General features: G+C 36.3%; 1 protein-coding gene across 1 annotated transcript in view; it reads right to left on the bottom strand.

Annotated features, from left to right (window-relative positions):
- SORCS2 (sortilin related VPS10 domain containing receptor 2) overlaps positions 1 to 13,444 on the bottom strand; it is a 529,534-nt gene that overhangs the window by 17,172 nt on the left and 498,918 nt on the right. The window contains exons 19-23 of the mRNA XM_053975679.1: positions 12,647 to 12,833; positions 8,652 to 8,785; positions 7,392 to 7,515; positions 5,569 to 5,681; positions 3,823 to 3,948 (exon numbers count right to left, since the gene is read on the bottom strand). Coding sequence (XP_053831654.1) covers positions 3,823 to 3,948; positions 5,569 to 5,681; positions 7,392 to 7,515; positions 8,652 to 8,785; positions 12,647 to 12,833 — 684 coding nt within the window. The remainder of the gene's footprint in view (positions 1 to 3,822; positions 3,949 to 5,568; positions 5,682 to 7,391; positions 7,516 to 8,651; positions 8,786 to 12,646; positions 12,834 to 13,444) is intronic.

Raw genomic sequence — 13,444 nt, 5'->3', positions numbered from 1 at the left:
GCCAAATTAGAAATCTGCTTTATTTCCATGAAACCTTCACAAGTAACTCCTTTTATGATATTATCAATTATGGTGCTCATCTTTTACAAGCTTTTGAAGTATAATGGATAAAAATCCCTGTAGTCCCTCTCATATTATGGACAGACACTATACAAAAGTTCAAATATCATCTTTTTTTTTGAGGAATATCTAACTTCTGAAGCTATTCCACTGACTTTATTAAATTTTTTTAAGTGGGAATGACTCAACGTAAAGGTGAAGTGAGCATGGCTTCAGTTATTTCACAAGACAATTACAGCAGACAGCTCCTAAGTATTTATCTTGCTGCCCAAAGCCTGAAAAGAAAATGGAGATGACAACTCCATTTAGGAGTTAGGAGTAACTCCTCTTTAGGATTAGGAGGGTTTAAAGTGATGCTGCTGTCAATGAATAAAGTTTCTTTGTATCAATCCAGGTTCATTCGTGAGTTCATGGTGTACAGTGCCAGAGACAACTACTTTATGTTAATCTGACTACAGCAGTAAATAAAATTTCTGAGCTCCATAACTTTTGATTCCTCATATTTTCCTGTTAGGTCCATAAGGAACCCAACATTTGATGTGGTTTTTGCTTGAGTAATTAAGACTTGTTTGTTATTTAACTCCCCACTGCTGCATTCGTACCCAAATCTATATGAACAACCTGTCCTCAGGTCAAAAATTTGAATCTCATATGAATCCAGCCAATGGTTCTGACTTACTTATTTCACTGACAGACTGATGTTTTTTCAGTGCTCATGGGTTGGTTTTTTTTCCTGCCCCAAGGTATTTATTGAGCTCCTCTCTAGACTTCTTAAATTAAGATTCATATACCAACATTTGAATTTTCCATCTTCTTTTCCTACATTTCTTTACAATGACAATAATTGAACATGTGAACACAATGGCTCCTGCATTATAAGAATGTAAAAGAATGAAAAAAAAAGATACTATTAAAACTCTTACCCGCTTCTACATTTTGGGTTCTGACTTTCCCTTTTTGCCAAAGCAACTCACTGGGAATTTTTGTGAAGTAGTTTGTCTGGATAGAAATCTTCCTCAGAGCCCCTGCCTTCCAGATTATACTTTAATTACATTTTAATTGACTCTTTCAACTGGACTCATCCCACCTGACATTAGACATGCAGTAGATGTGCATAAATTAAGCAACCAAGTCTTCTCTGGAGTCAATAATTAGAATGGAATATTTTTGAAATTTCTCTGTTCTTGAAAGCAGGTTAAATCACAGTCAGCTTTTATTTTTCCCTGCATGTATTTGAAACAAAAAGGGCTTTATTAGAGTGGAATAAAATTTCAGAATTTTCCAAAGGGCTCCTCCTACTGCACTGACAGCTTACTTACTGTCATTGTTATTGATGGCTACTTTTATCAGTAATGATTCATATTCTACATGACTAACCTAATAAACAGTATCACATCCCAACTCTTCATGTAAAGCACCAATAAAAAATCCAGCAAGCAGCTGTTCCCTGCCTGAGCAAGAAATTATGGCCTTTAATCTTTCTGAAATAATGTAACATTCCCAAATCTAAAAGGTTTTCAGCCAAGAACAAGGAGGTTCTCTTGAAGAAAAGACATTTTATAACTACGTCTAAGTTAAAGGTATCAGGGCTACCTCCTCCAAATGTGCAGAAAACATTCTGCATTGCTGAGTTCTCACAAAAATGTCACAACACTGACTTTGAGAACTGGCATGAGCAGTGTGACAAAGCATATCTTTCCACTGATTCATGATAGAAATCTTCAAAATTCTCTTCTAGTAACAGAAGGGAATGTAAGGAATCTTTAGACATATGACAACATGAGTATTTTCCTGTTGGCTTACCAGAAGCTATTGCTTCTAAGTTTATTTATATAGGGTATATTTTCAGGATATTTCTCAAGTCACAATTGATTCTGATATAACACATTTTATCAAAATTTTTGCCATTGACAACAAACAACAAATTTATATGTACATATCAATAGCTAAAACAATGTCCATTAGCAATAATATAAAACCAGAAATGTAGGCAGCTGTCACAAGAGGACTGGCTCTCCATCTCTACAGCACTGTACTCTACAAAACAATCGGTGTTGAGATGTGAGACTGGTGTACCTGACTTATTATCACAGCACAGCATTGGCTGCTGTAATCGCTTCTGTCTCCCTTATTCCTGCTCCAGCCATGGGTCTGACCTGGTTCATCCTAACAATGTCAGAAATGTACACATATTCTCCAGATTATACAATTAGTTTCCCCTTCTAGTGCTCCTCTAGTTCCAGGAAACCTTTGCAAGGTCTTTCTGGAGAGCTAATTACACAACCGTGTCCTGCTACACTACTGGGACATCCCTATAGCCCCGCTGAATGGAAGCTTTTCCAAATCATTTACAACATGGGATTGCTCCTCTTTATGCTTTAAAGGAACTCACATGATGTTTCATACACAAATATGAGAAAAACCTTGGGACAGCATTGATTTTAACTGATACTTTTCAAGCTGCCTTGAAGCACAGCACTAATATAGAAATTGAGATTTAAAGGGAACTAATACACATAACACTTTGCACTGAAGTAAAATGTTTGTACAACCAAAAGAATCTATCACCATTAGTTTCCTTAAATTATTGAACATGTGCATTCCCCACAGGCTCAGAATAAGGAATTTCCTTTAGAAGCTTCACCTTGCTTCTTCAAGAAATGTAAATTTTCAAATAATTTTGAAGTCGTAATATTCTCCTGGCTGAAAGCCGTAGTTCATGAATGTGTCTCTAAAAAAGAAGTAGCTTGCTAAAATTAACTATTTCCTGCAACATAATCAGGAATTCAGACTCCCAGGAATTCTCACTGTGATTACATGGGAGAACAGTAAGGGTTTCTGCTGAAAAAAGTAGAAAACTTTGTGCACTCTCACATTTTAATGATAGACATCTGTTCAAGTACTTGGACAAGCTCAACATACTCCTTTGGACCTTCCCAAGTATATCTCATGAACTCCAAACACAATCTCTTTGGTTTATATCAATATGAAGAGCTTTGTTTTACCTACTTCTCCAGCTGTTCGGAGACCGTGACCTTGTCTTAAAAAGCTGTAAAATGCCCTTCAAAGTTAAGGATACCTTACACTGATTCTTTGTAACTGGCAGGACATGAACTGCAAGGTACAGGCACAGAGCTGGGATATGTTTCTTCTCTATCACAGCAAAAGGACAAATATAATAAATTGTAAGTGCCAAACAGTCTTCTGGTTTTCAACTGGCATGAAGTCTTTTACTACGGAGGAAACATGGTTTGAAAACAACTAGGGAGAAACTAATGTCCGACTTTCAATCCTGTGTTCACTATATTTTTGTTTCTTAGCAATTGAAAAGGACATTTTCTTACAAGGGCAGAAAATACTTGCTTGATGCTTTTTACATTATGGGTCAGTGACTAAGATTCTGGGTTTGTTTGGACCTGAAATCTAATTTCCTTCTGAAGACAGTGCAGAGACTCTTTGCTCTACTGGATCTTCACAGAATGACATTCATCACTGCTGTTTCTGTTTAAAAGATAGACCAATATTAAATATTCTTGAGAAATACACTAATACTAGAAAGAAGTAGATTATGCTGGTCTGTACACTGTCAAACACAGCAGACATAGCTGCTGTAGCATTCACATGTATCTTGTCAGATGGGAGTGAGATCTTTACATAGGCAGGGATCACCTCTTAATTTCATATAAAGACAATGAGAGTACAGCCACTTATTGCAAAACAGGATGAAGACTGTCCTAGGCAGATGTGCATTGCTCTTGTTACCTTATCACTTGTTATGCTTCTCTTCTTTTTTGGTTGATTTGCTGGTAGTAGCACATGCAAGTCAGCAGCTGTGGGCAGACCAGGTTTCACAACTGTCATGAGTGTTTCCTCAGGTATACTGGTCTCCTGTGAAGACAACAAAGACACACTTTGTGTTTTATATAAAATACATAAGTAACTCCACATATGGCTTTTAGACTTCATTGTTCAAATCCTTAATATTTAAAAGGAATTCCACTAGAAGCTGAAACATGAACAAAGCCAAACATAAATGTACTGAAATGTGAGTTGCTCTTTGAATATTGGAAGACCTAAGTGTTGTTATCACACTGAAGTAATTCAGTGGCATCAAGAAAAGAGGCAAAATGAAGAGGCTTTCAGGTTCTATCAAAACCCTGCAATGGCTGAGCACTTTTGAGATAATATACAAAAAGAAATCCTGAGTGGTTTAGAATCCTTTGTGGGCCATTCAGACACAGTGTAGACTAAGAAGTGTGTATTAATTACAGCTACCTTTAGCTTTTGAAGGTTGCTTAGGGAAGTGCTTAATGGACACAGAGAAGTCCTTCAATGTGAGACTAAGAACACTCAGATTCAGCTTCCGAAATTGTAATGAACACCTTTATTCCCCTGCTGAAAGTCAAGTGCATATCTTTGTAAAATAGTTTGTGCAAATTTAGCTTTTAGTCCCAAATTTCTCCATGTTTGTACAATGCAGCCACACAATTCTAGTGACCATAACCTGGGCACTTTCCTTGGCCTTCCCCAAACAGATTCTGAAACTCCATTAAATTGTTCATATACTTTGGCAAATGTTTTAGTAATTATTAAATGCAAGAGTATTTTATAGGGGAGTAAAATATTTTTTGATTGACAGTAGTAGAACTCATTATGGAATGAGTTTAATTTGATAAAAGCAAGAAATTAATTTGACATTCGATAAGAATCTCAAAAAAAGAAAAAAGCAGGAAACTCTATAAAGTTAAAAAGTTTAGAACCTGATTTGTATGATTGCAAATCCAGGAAGAGTAAAATGATTTAAAATTCAAATATTTTATAAACAAGCTGTATCTCAGTAATACTACCCTCATGAAAGCCAGTGTGTGCACTCTTAGTTGCTGGCAGGGTGTTTGCCTCAAGGGCTCTCAAGCCCAAAGTTTCCATGAGGTGATCTAATGCCACAGCACTACTGCATAGTTTGTATTTTATTTAATCTACAGGATTCAGGTGTTCCAAATCCAGATTTATTTTGTGAACATGCTCTGAAAAACAACTGTGTGCCTAAACAAATTGTGTGCCTATATATTATACATAATTTTCAAAGTTACAAAACAAACATAGGAAATTCTTTCTTTCTGTTTTGTTTTTACACAAAGATAATGTCTGTTATATTACACATTGCTTAGCTTCTAAATCTATCACATTTAAGCTACTTAACTCTTCCTGCTTTGGAGTCAGCAGTGTTTGCTAATATATCTATCCCTAATCCCAGAGAGCAATATTTAGCATTAATTGCCAATTAAGCTGTGTTAGAACTAAACTGTCTGTGTTACAATATCATTGTCGACAGCTTGCACTTAAAAGTGACACTAGGCTCAAGCTTGCATGAAATGTGGCTCATGAGGTTCACTTTATTATTTTGCTCTGCCTCCATTTCAAAAAACCTTCCAAATGAGAAGGTATTAATTTAACCTTCAAGCTTTACGACTGGCGAGGGAACATTTTACGACCAATCTGAAGGAGCACCTTTGCAAGAAGTCGCGTCACCACCCGCCCAATGTCTTCCCTCCACTCCGGTATGTCGGGGTTGTACATGTCCAGGTCCTTAGTAAACTTCAGAGGAAGAACATGAAAATGATCTAGAAAAACAAAAAGAAATAGCAAGAAATAAACTAGATTGCAAAAGGGGTTTGACAGAAGGAAAAGGTAAAAATCTCTATTTAGCACTTTTTGCTGTGCAGCGCTGCAGTATCTAGGACCCCTGCTGCTCTCTGTTGTCAGGCATTCAATTTCCTTCTCTGTTTTCATCAACATTGTCAAAATTGTGCCCAAAGACTAAGGAAAGGAGGAAGAAAAGGAAACAAAGCAGATTTACATACATGCTCTGGGGTCATAATGTTCCCAATAACTTTTCCCTAGCTCAATAAGGGAGTATTAAAAGGAAGTAATTGGTTTCTTTTATTTGAAATGATAATGTACCAATGGATTTTGTTCTCATGGAATCATAAGCATGTGGGGGTTTTTCCACTAGATGTTTCTGTTTTCGGTATAAAATGAATACGTTATTCCATAAATTAGATAAGAAAATAGGAACAGAGATTATATGACAAAGGCTAACTACTTCCCTCTTTGATGAAAAAATAAAACAAAGGTACACCCACAATATTTCTCTGGATACTGTCTAAAATATCTGAAATACTAGAAATGAGATGATCCTCAGAAAGTAGTCTCTAAAATCTTCCCTTTCTCCCTACAGGATCCTTGGATGAAAACCTAGGGAACTTAATGCAAAGCAGGGATAGAGAACCTCTGGAATGCACAAGTCAAACTGGCTTCCCCCCAATGTTTCCAGCAGAATTTTATTTTAACATGGCTTTCTTTTTCAAAAGTTTCTTTATTTTCCTGGTGGCCAGTACTTTCATGCTCTTGATATCAGGATTGGCAAAAGAAGCACTGGAATGATAAAGACATTGATGCAGTAACACTAAGAGGGTTATATTTCTAAAGATTTCTTAAAAAACTGATGCATTTATAAGTGGTAACATAAATATTATATCCATTTATCTTTAAAAAGGAGAAGGTTCATAAAAGCTCCATTTAGCATAAATGGAGGTTTTGCCATTATTTCAAATTAGTAAGTATACTAAAAGCAAAAATAACAGAATCTTCTTCAGACCATAGAGATATATCACGTCTTGTGTTGCAAGATATCTGAAGGCTTTTAGCTCTGCATTAAAAGAAAAGCTTTTATGCTTATCACAATTCCCACATGTGACAGCACGAATACAAATGTAAATAATTTTCCAGCACTGCATTTTCCACAGTATATTCTGCCTTGTCACCACATTATAAAACACAAAAAAGCCACACCAGGGCACAATATGGAACAAGAGCTGAAGGGTTATTTCATAATTACAGCAGAGCTATATTTGATCCAAAATCTCAGATAAACATCAAGGTAAGAGCGATATATTGTGATGAAAGGCAATTATTTGACATGGTTTTCAATGCTGAGAGCATTTTCTTCTTTTTTTTCAGAGGTATTTAGACTACTTTACTTACAAGTTCTGGGAAACTTTCTAGTCACAGTCCAAAATACTACTTAAACACATATAGCACCTGGGAACCACAGTAATATTTAAAATAAGCAAAGGAAACAAAATGTTTGAGATTAAACCTCCCATAGAATCCCACTGTTCAGCTCTGTGGAGTTATTTAGTGACTGTTCATACCTCTAATTTTAACAATTAAATCTGGCATTAGATTTAATTTTACAGTAAGCTACTTGTGGTAGGGCTGGTTTTAGAGGTCCATATGAAACAAAAAAAGGAAAAAGACTAATGTCTCACCAAAAACATGGACAACTTTTGAGTCCTGAAGCATAGAACTCCCACAGGAAACTTGCACTGTAACTCTGACATCACCTGTCTCAGCAAACTTTGTCACCAGAAAACTCTCCAATGTAAGCAGTGGCTTTAAAAAAACAAAGAACAATTGAAAACAGAACTTCAGGAAGAACGACGAGAACAGTGCTGGAAGAGACTGTTGTTAAAAATAACACCCAAAAAATTTCACATCAAATTTAAATTTTTCAATATTTTATCAAATAGATCTATTTTATCAAATAGATCTATTACAATTTTCAATATAGAATTTTTCATCCCCTAAAAGGATCCTATATAATCAGAATAGCAGCCAGATGAGGAAAATTTCTTTTAGAGTAATCAGTCAAGTACTAGGTTTTCAGTCAGATCTCACTAAAATTAATGGTGTCTGAGGGAGACTCAGCAATCTCTACAAGATTGTAGGAAGCAACTCATTTGCCTCAAAAAATGTAGGGTATGTCAGGGTCAAAAGGATTAATGCTGTCAGCTTAGAGCACCAGCCCACAGTGACCTCTAAGGTGGAGCTGAGATACTCTGTTCCCTTACCACATCCTTAAGAATTACAAAACCCTTCACAAGACCCACATTGCCTCTTCTTGCAATAGCAAATTCAATAATGATGAGCAGATACAGGCTGGGATTAGGGTAGACAGCACATTCACAAGAAGAAAGTTCACTGCACTTATTTGAAGCATTCTTCTGTCACACTTAGTCTGTCTCAGAAAGAAAATATCTTATCTGTTATTGAAGAAATTACCTTAAAAGAAATTAACCCAGCTATATAATAAATATTCCCCAATAGAAATACTTGGATATTTAATGCTCTAGGACATGTTTATATAGACTTTGATCATCAAATGAATAACACTAGATTGTTTGAGTGCTCTCAATGTTTTGATATCCTTTAAGATAACACACACACACACATATATATATATATATATATATATATATATATATATATATGTTCAGAACTTCAATTTACATCACTCATGTTATTAGCTTGGAAGTGCATAAATCTAAGTTTCATCATTCACCAGTTACGACCCCAAATCCATTCCCCTCTAGAAGTTTTTTTTTTTTTTCCCCACAGGTAATGAAGTAGAAGAAATTGTTGTTTCCACCACCGACAAAGCAAATAGTTTAGAAACTGAAAGAAAGGGACAACCTTTATTGGAAAGAGATTGAAATAATCTCTTGAAATAATCAAAACCGTTTATGTACCTGAAGATTGTTTCCTATCCACCAGTAGAAAACTGTCAAATTAGGGTTCTTGGGCAGAATGACAGCTGTCAGGTTCACCTCCTGGTTTCTCCCAATGACTGGAACCACTTCTAAATTTAAAGCCTGGAGTGGAGCTGAAAAAAGTTCCAAAAATATAATTGAACAAGAATCTATCAATTTATTAACACCTCCTTCCCTAAAAGCCTCCCACCTGTTCAAAATAAGGTCCTGAATTTATTTTTCCCTCCCTCCTTTCCTCTCTCTTTTACATCCATGTTGAAAGCTATGGACATAATTGGAAAGACCTCATTTCAACTAAAAAACATCCCCCAGATGACCCCAAAACCCCTCAAACAAAATCTTACTGCAATAAGACAGATCAACAAAATGGACTTCTCTCATGCCCATTCTTTTCATTCATGTCCAATTTGAGAACATATAAGCAAATTACTCCAGTTAAAAACTGGAAAAGGCAATCTCAGCTTTTTTTTTCTTTTTTTAAACTCAGTAACAAAAGATCAAACGAATAGAAATCTAACAAATCTCAAATTGCTAAGGGAAAATCAGAAAACTGAAAAAGAATGCTGCTGACTACTCATTTTCATTATAAAATATAAAATATCAGCTGTTAGGCTCACATTAGGCTCAAATCTCATTAATTCATGCTTTCAAAAAGATCTGTACATCAGGGGAGCATTTATTTGCAAATCAAAATATATAACCTCTGGACTCCAAAATGTGCCTTAGAGTAAGTTGATTCCTGGCAGAACTACTAAAACCATAAACATTATTATTTGTTTAAAAGAAATGCATCATTACAACAGTTTTATCTGCTTGTGTTATGTTTATTAGTGTTGTGCCGTTTCACAGTACAATAACTGTGTTGAAAGAAAATCTTTCCTTCAGAGGTTTCCCAATATATCAGAATGTCTGAAGGTAAAAGCTTTTTAACAGTACAACATGATAACTACAATTTCTTAACTTCACCTGCACCAACTACCTGGGATATGAAACCACTGTATAGCTCAACATTCATTCATTACACAGAATGAATACTAACCCATCCATTTCTGTTCCGTTCTAAATATTTTTTAACTCATTCAAAGGTTTTTCATCTCAGTGCAAACTTAATGGCAATTAACACTGGTCTAATGCATTTCTCTTATTTTGTATCAGGAACTGAGTCATTGCTAGTTCACTTCTAATTTCACTTTGGCTAAACTGACTGAACTTCTGAGAGCAAGTTGTCCAAAGTCCTTTTCCACCTCACTTCACCTAGTCTGTGTGGTGCTTCATTCGAATGTAAGGTTTAATTTTACTCTGCAATTTCTCCAATAACTCTTTAACCACCTACATGAATTCAAGAAATGTTGGGTGCTTTAACAAATTATTTCTTCAGTGGCTTCCAGAGGAGTAAAAATGCTTCTCCAGTGATGGTGTCTTTGAAGAAAATTCAGAAATGTTAGGAATTCCATTAAACTTGTTCCTCCTAGAAATAGATTTTCCTTCTGGAAGGATCTGAGAAACTTTCTGGCTTTTGACATAAATGTGTTTTCACAGAGGAAACTGATTACTTTGAGATATGGTTTTGTTCCTGAAGAAGATTACTTTCTTTTCCAAAATTTTTAGAGGCCAAGTTGTTTGGTACTTGAATGATGACTGTAATTTCAGCTTTGCTGTTTCTATATATTAAAGAGCTGAGAGTAATTACTGCAAATCCTTCTGCTTGTCTCTGTTACACAATTCCATAATGCATTTGAACAAACTTCATAGCACCCTTAAGTGTGTACAATTAAGATTGAAGTTACATGATTTCTGTTTACCTAAGTAAAAATTTCAGTAGTTTCCAAAGTTCCACACTACACAGGTCATGGTTCCATGAAAAACAAAATGCAGGCAGCATATACATTAATGTATGTATGCAGTTCTTCTTTAGTTCTTTTTATTCTGAGTTCTTGGGCCTCTACAGTTGCCTACTCACATTTATGCTAATTCTAATTTCTAATTTCTCTTGCAGTTCATTAGAAAGTTGTAGATTGTTTAATCTGGATCAGAAAGTATGATTTGGATGACAGGCCAAAATTCTTATAATTGTCCTGCATTACAAATATCCCATAGCAACCTGGCAGAAGTGAAAATATTTCCCCTACCATTTGTCTCTGAAAAAATTCCCTGGGAATAATACATCAGTTGGAGACTGCTGACTCCTGAAAACAGAATTCTACAGAGACCCCTGCTTTCATGGCATTCCACAGTGAAAAATGTCCCTTAATGGCTATCAGTGTTTCACTAGAATGTAGAAATTGCCGTTTAATTAGTGCCAACTAATTTCCTCAAATCTTGTAATTTACCTAAAAAAATTAAACAGAGCAAATCACATGTAAAGCATTTACTCAAGCAGGCTGTGTAACACACTTCCATGAGTCTGCCAGTCTCTGTGCAGCATTCAGGGGCAGGCTCAGGAAGGAATCACATCTGTCAGTGCCCTGCTGCCTCTGCACTTCAGCACCAAAGTCTCCCTAATGTACCAGTCATTTACTTGTGTAAAATAACTCTGCTTTCTGTAATTTTAAAATCTGCTGCATAAAAGAGAATCAACCTCCTATAGTTGTACTGTTTATTCTAACATAGGCCATATTAAAAGCACACTTTGATAAAGTCTTCTGCTTTCCATCATGGCTTGCTACTGCTTGTCATTTTCTAAAGGGTTAGAAGTTATTCTTGGAGAGAAGAATGTCACACAGAGTTTTTCCTGTTCATTGCTTGTACAGATCTACTATTTCTTTGCCTACTCCACTTCTCAGCACCTAGAAGCTTCTAAAATGTAACAGTGAAGCCCTAAGTACTTTATCCGAGCTCTCTGTAGTTGTCGAATGATTTAAAAAACAAACACAAAAAAGAAACAGATAATGAAACTGAGGTGTAAAATTTGATTCTGATTCTTTCTGCTTGATATTAACAGGAGATTGGTCTTTAGCATGAATGTGTTTGGCTTTGTCTGCTAATCAAAGCAGAACTGGAAACTCTGAACTCAAGGACACTGACTAGCAAAATACAAAAAATATCAGCCGTCACTAGACAAGCTGACATAAGGCAGATGGCTCTGTGCACAACCTGGTATATGGCTCCAGTGATTTCCATTGCTTTGGGATTAGGATGGAAGACACACCACTCACAACAGAGGGAAACAGACACCTGGAGAATGCAAGATAAGTATCTTTTCCTTTGATGTTACTTGTTTCTGAATTTTTGACGCATCTGAAAACAGGGAATAGCTGTCTTGAATCTCAAAGGAAGAGGAGAAATCTGTTCCACTTTTGAGTTTCCTTCTTCATTTCAGTTATGAGATGACTGAGGTACATTAAGCTTGCAATGGTGCATGATATTCCCTGGGCCGTGCTATTCTTTATTTTATATCTGTTTGATTGGGTTTTTTTCAGTCTTAATTAAGGAGAGGAGGAGAAGTATAAGTCAAGTAATACTGCCTGCAAATATTTGAAGTTATACCCAAGCACCATTTAAAACCGTGAGAATTAACTACCTAAAATTTAGATTTAGAACCACTGAAATTTTGACTATTTTTTAAAATCATACAAGAGCTCATGTTTCCCAACACATTTGTTAACTTGCTTTACACTGCACCTGGAAGCTCTACAAAGACATAGCTCAAAGAATAAAATTTTAGCTGCTAAGGCTGACAAGGGGTGTTGAATCAGGAAGATGGATCAAACCTGAAATTTATACTGAGGCATGCTTGTTATTTAAAAGATTAATAAACCATCCTTCTGCCAAATCCAAATGAAAATAATCCTGACCTCCCACTGGATTAGGTTTACATGCCTCTGCATTACCAACACACAACACTGCAAGACTGCATGAGGATAGAAAAAATATGGTCTTTCCTAATTGTGACTAGTAATTTTCCTTCCTACTTCATAGCTGACATGAGGTTTTTACACAGTGGCGAAAGTAAGAAAACCAAAGAGCTGATTTACAGCTGACTTGGACGAACACCACAGCCTCGTCATGCCCAGCCACGTTCTCAGCCTTCACCGACACACGGTAAATCCCAGGATTCTCGTAGCGGTGACGGATGGGCTCTCCAGTCATCGTCAGGTTCACGTATATCGCCTTAAAGCCGTCTCCAAGATCTACCTGGTATTTGGTACTCAATACATCACCCTAAAAGGAAAACACATCAAAAATATCTTAAATGGCCACAACCAAAATAGACAGGACACAAGTTCATAACCTTTTACCGAATCACAGCAGCGTTTTCAGCCCCAGCCACACATCTTGACCCAATTGCAACAGCTGCAGTAAAACCACTACTGCCATGGCAATTGCATTAGTGCAACAGATGCTGTGTGCACTAATAGAGAAAATACCATGTTTACAGGGCAAGGTGCTACCTTAAAATTATATACCCCAGACCACTAACCAAGTTGCATGCCACAGAAACCATCACTCTTCTCTTAATGCAGCTGGAAATTATATAACTTAATGGTGCAGGGCAGCCCCAGGTTGAAAAGTGATGCTCATGTGATTGCAAGCAACTGAAGATTGCTATTTTAGCTATTTACTACTCATAGCACAAGCTTCTAGCCTTTGCAGTTATAAAGTAAAATTAATTGGCTTAGATGCTCTTCACAGCACTTTCCAACAGCCCCTTCTTACTGTCAACCATGTGGCCTTTAAGACCCAAGCTGGGATCTTCACACAGAGTTGTAGAGTGTTACACTGAGCTACCAGCATGCCAAGAACTAACATGCTCTAGTGCAAAATTAGATGCA

Source organism: Vidua macroura, chromosome 4 (assembly GCF_024509145.1).
Source record: "Vidua macroura isolate BioBank_ID:100142 chromosome 4, ASM2450914v1, whole genome shotgun sequence".
Lineage (NCBI taxonomy): Eukaryota > Metazoa > Chordata > Aves > Passeriformes > Viduidae > Vidua > Vidua macroura.
This window is presented reverse-complemented; position numbering and strand designations above follow the sequence as displayed.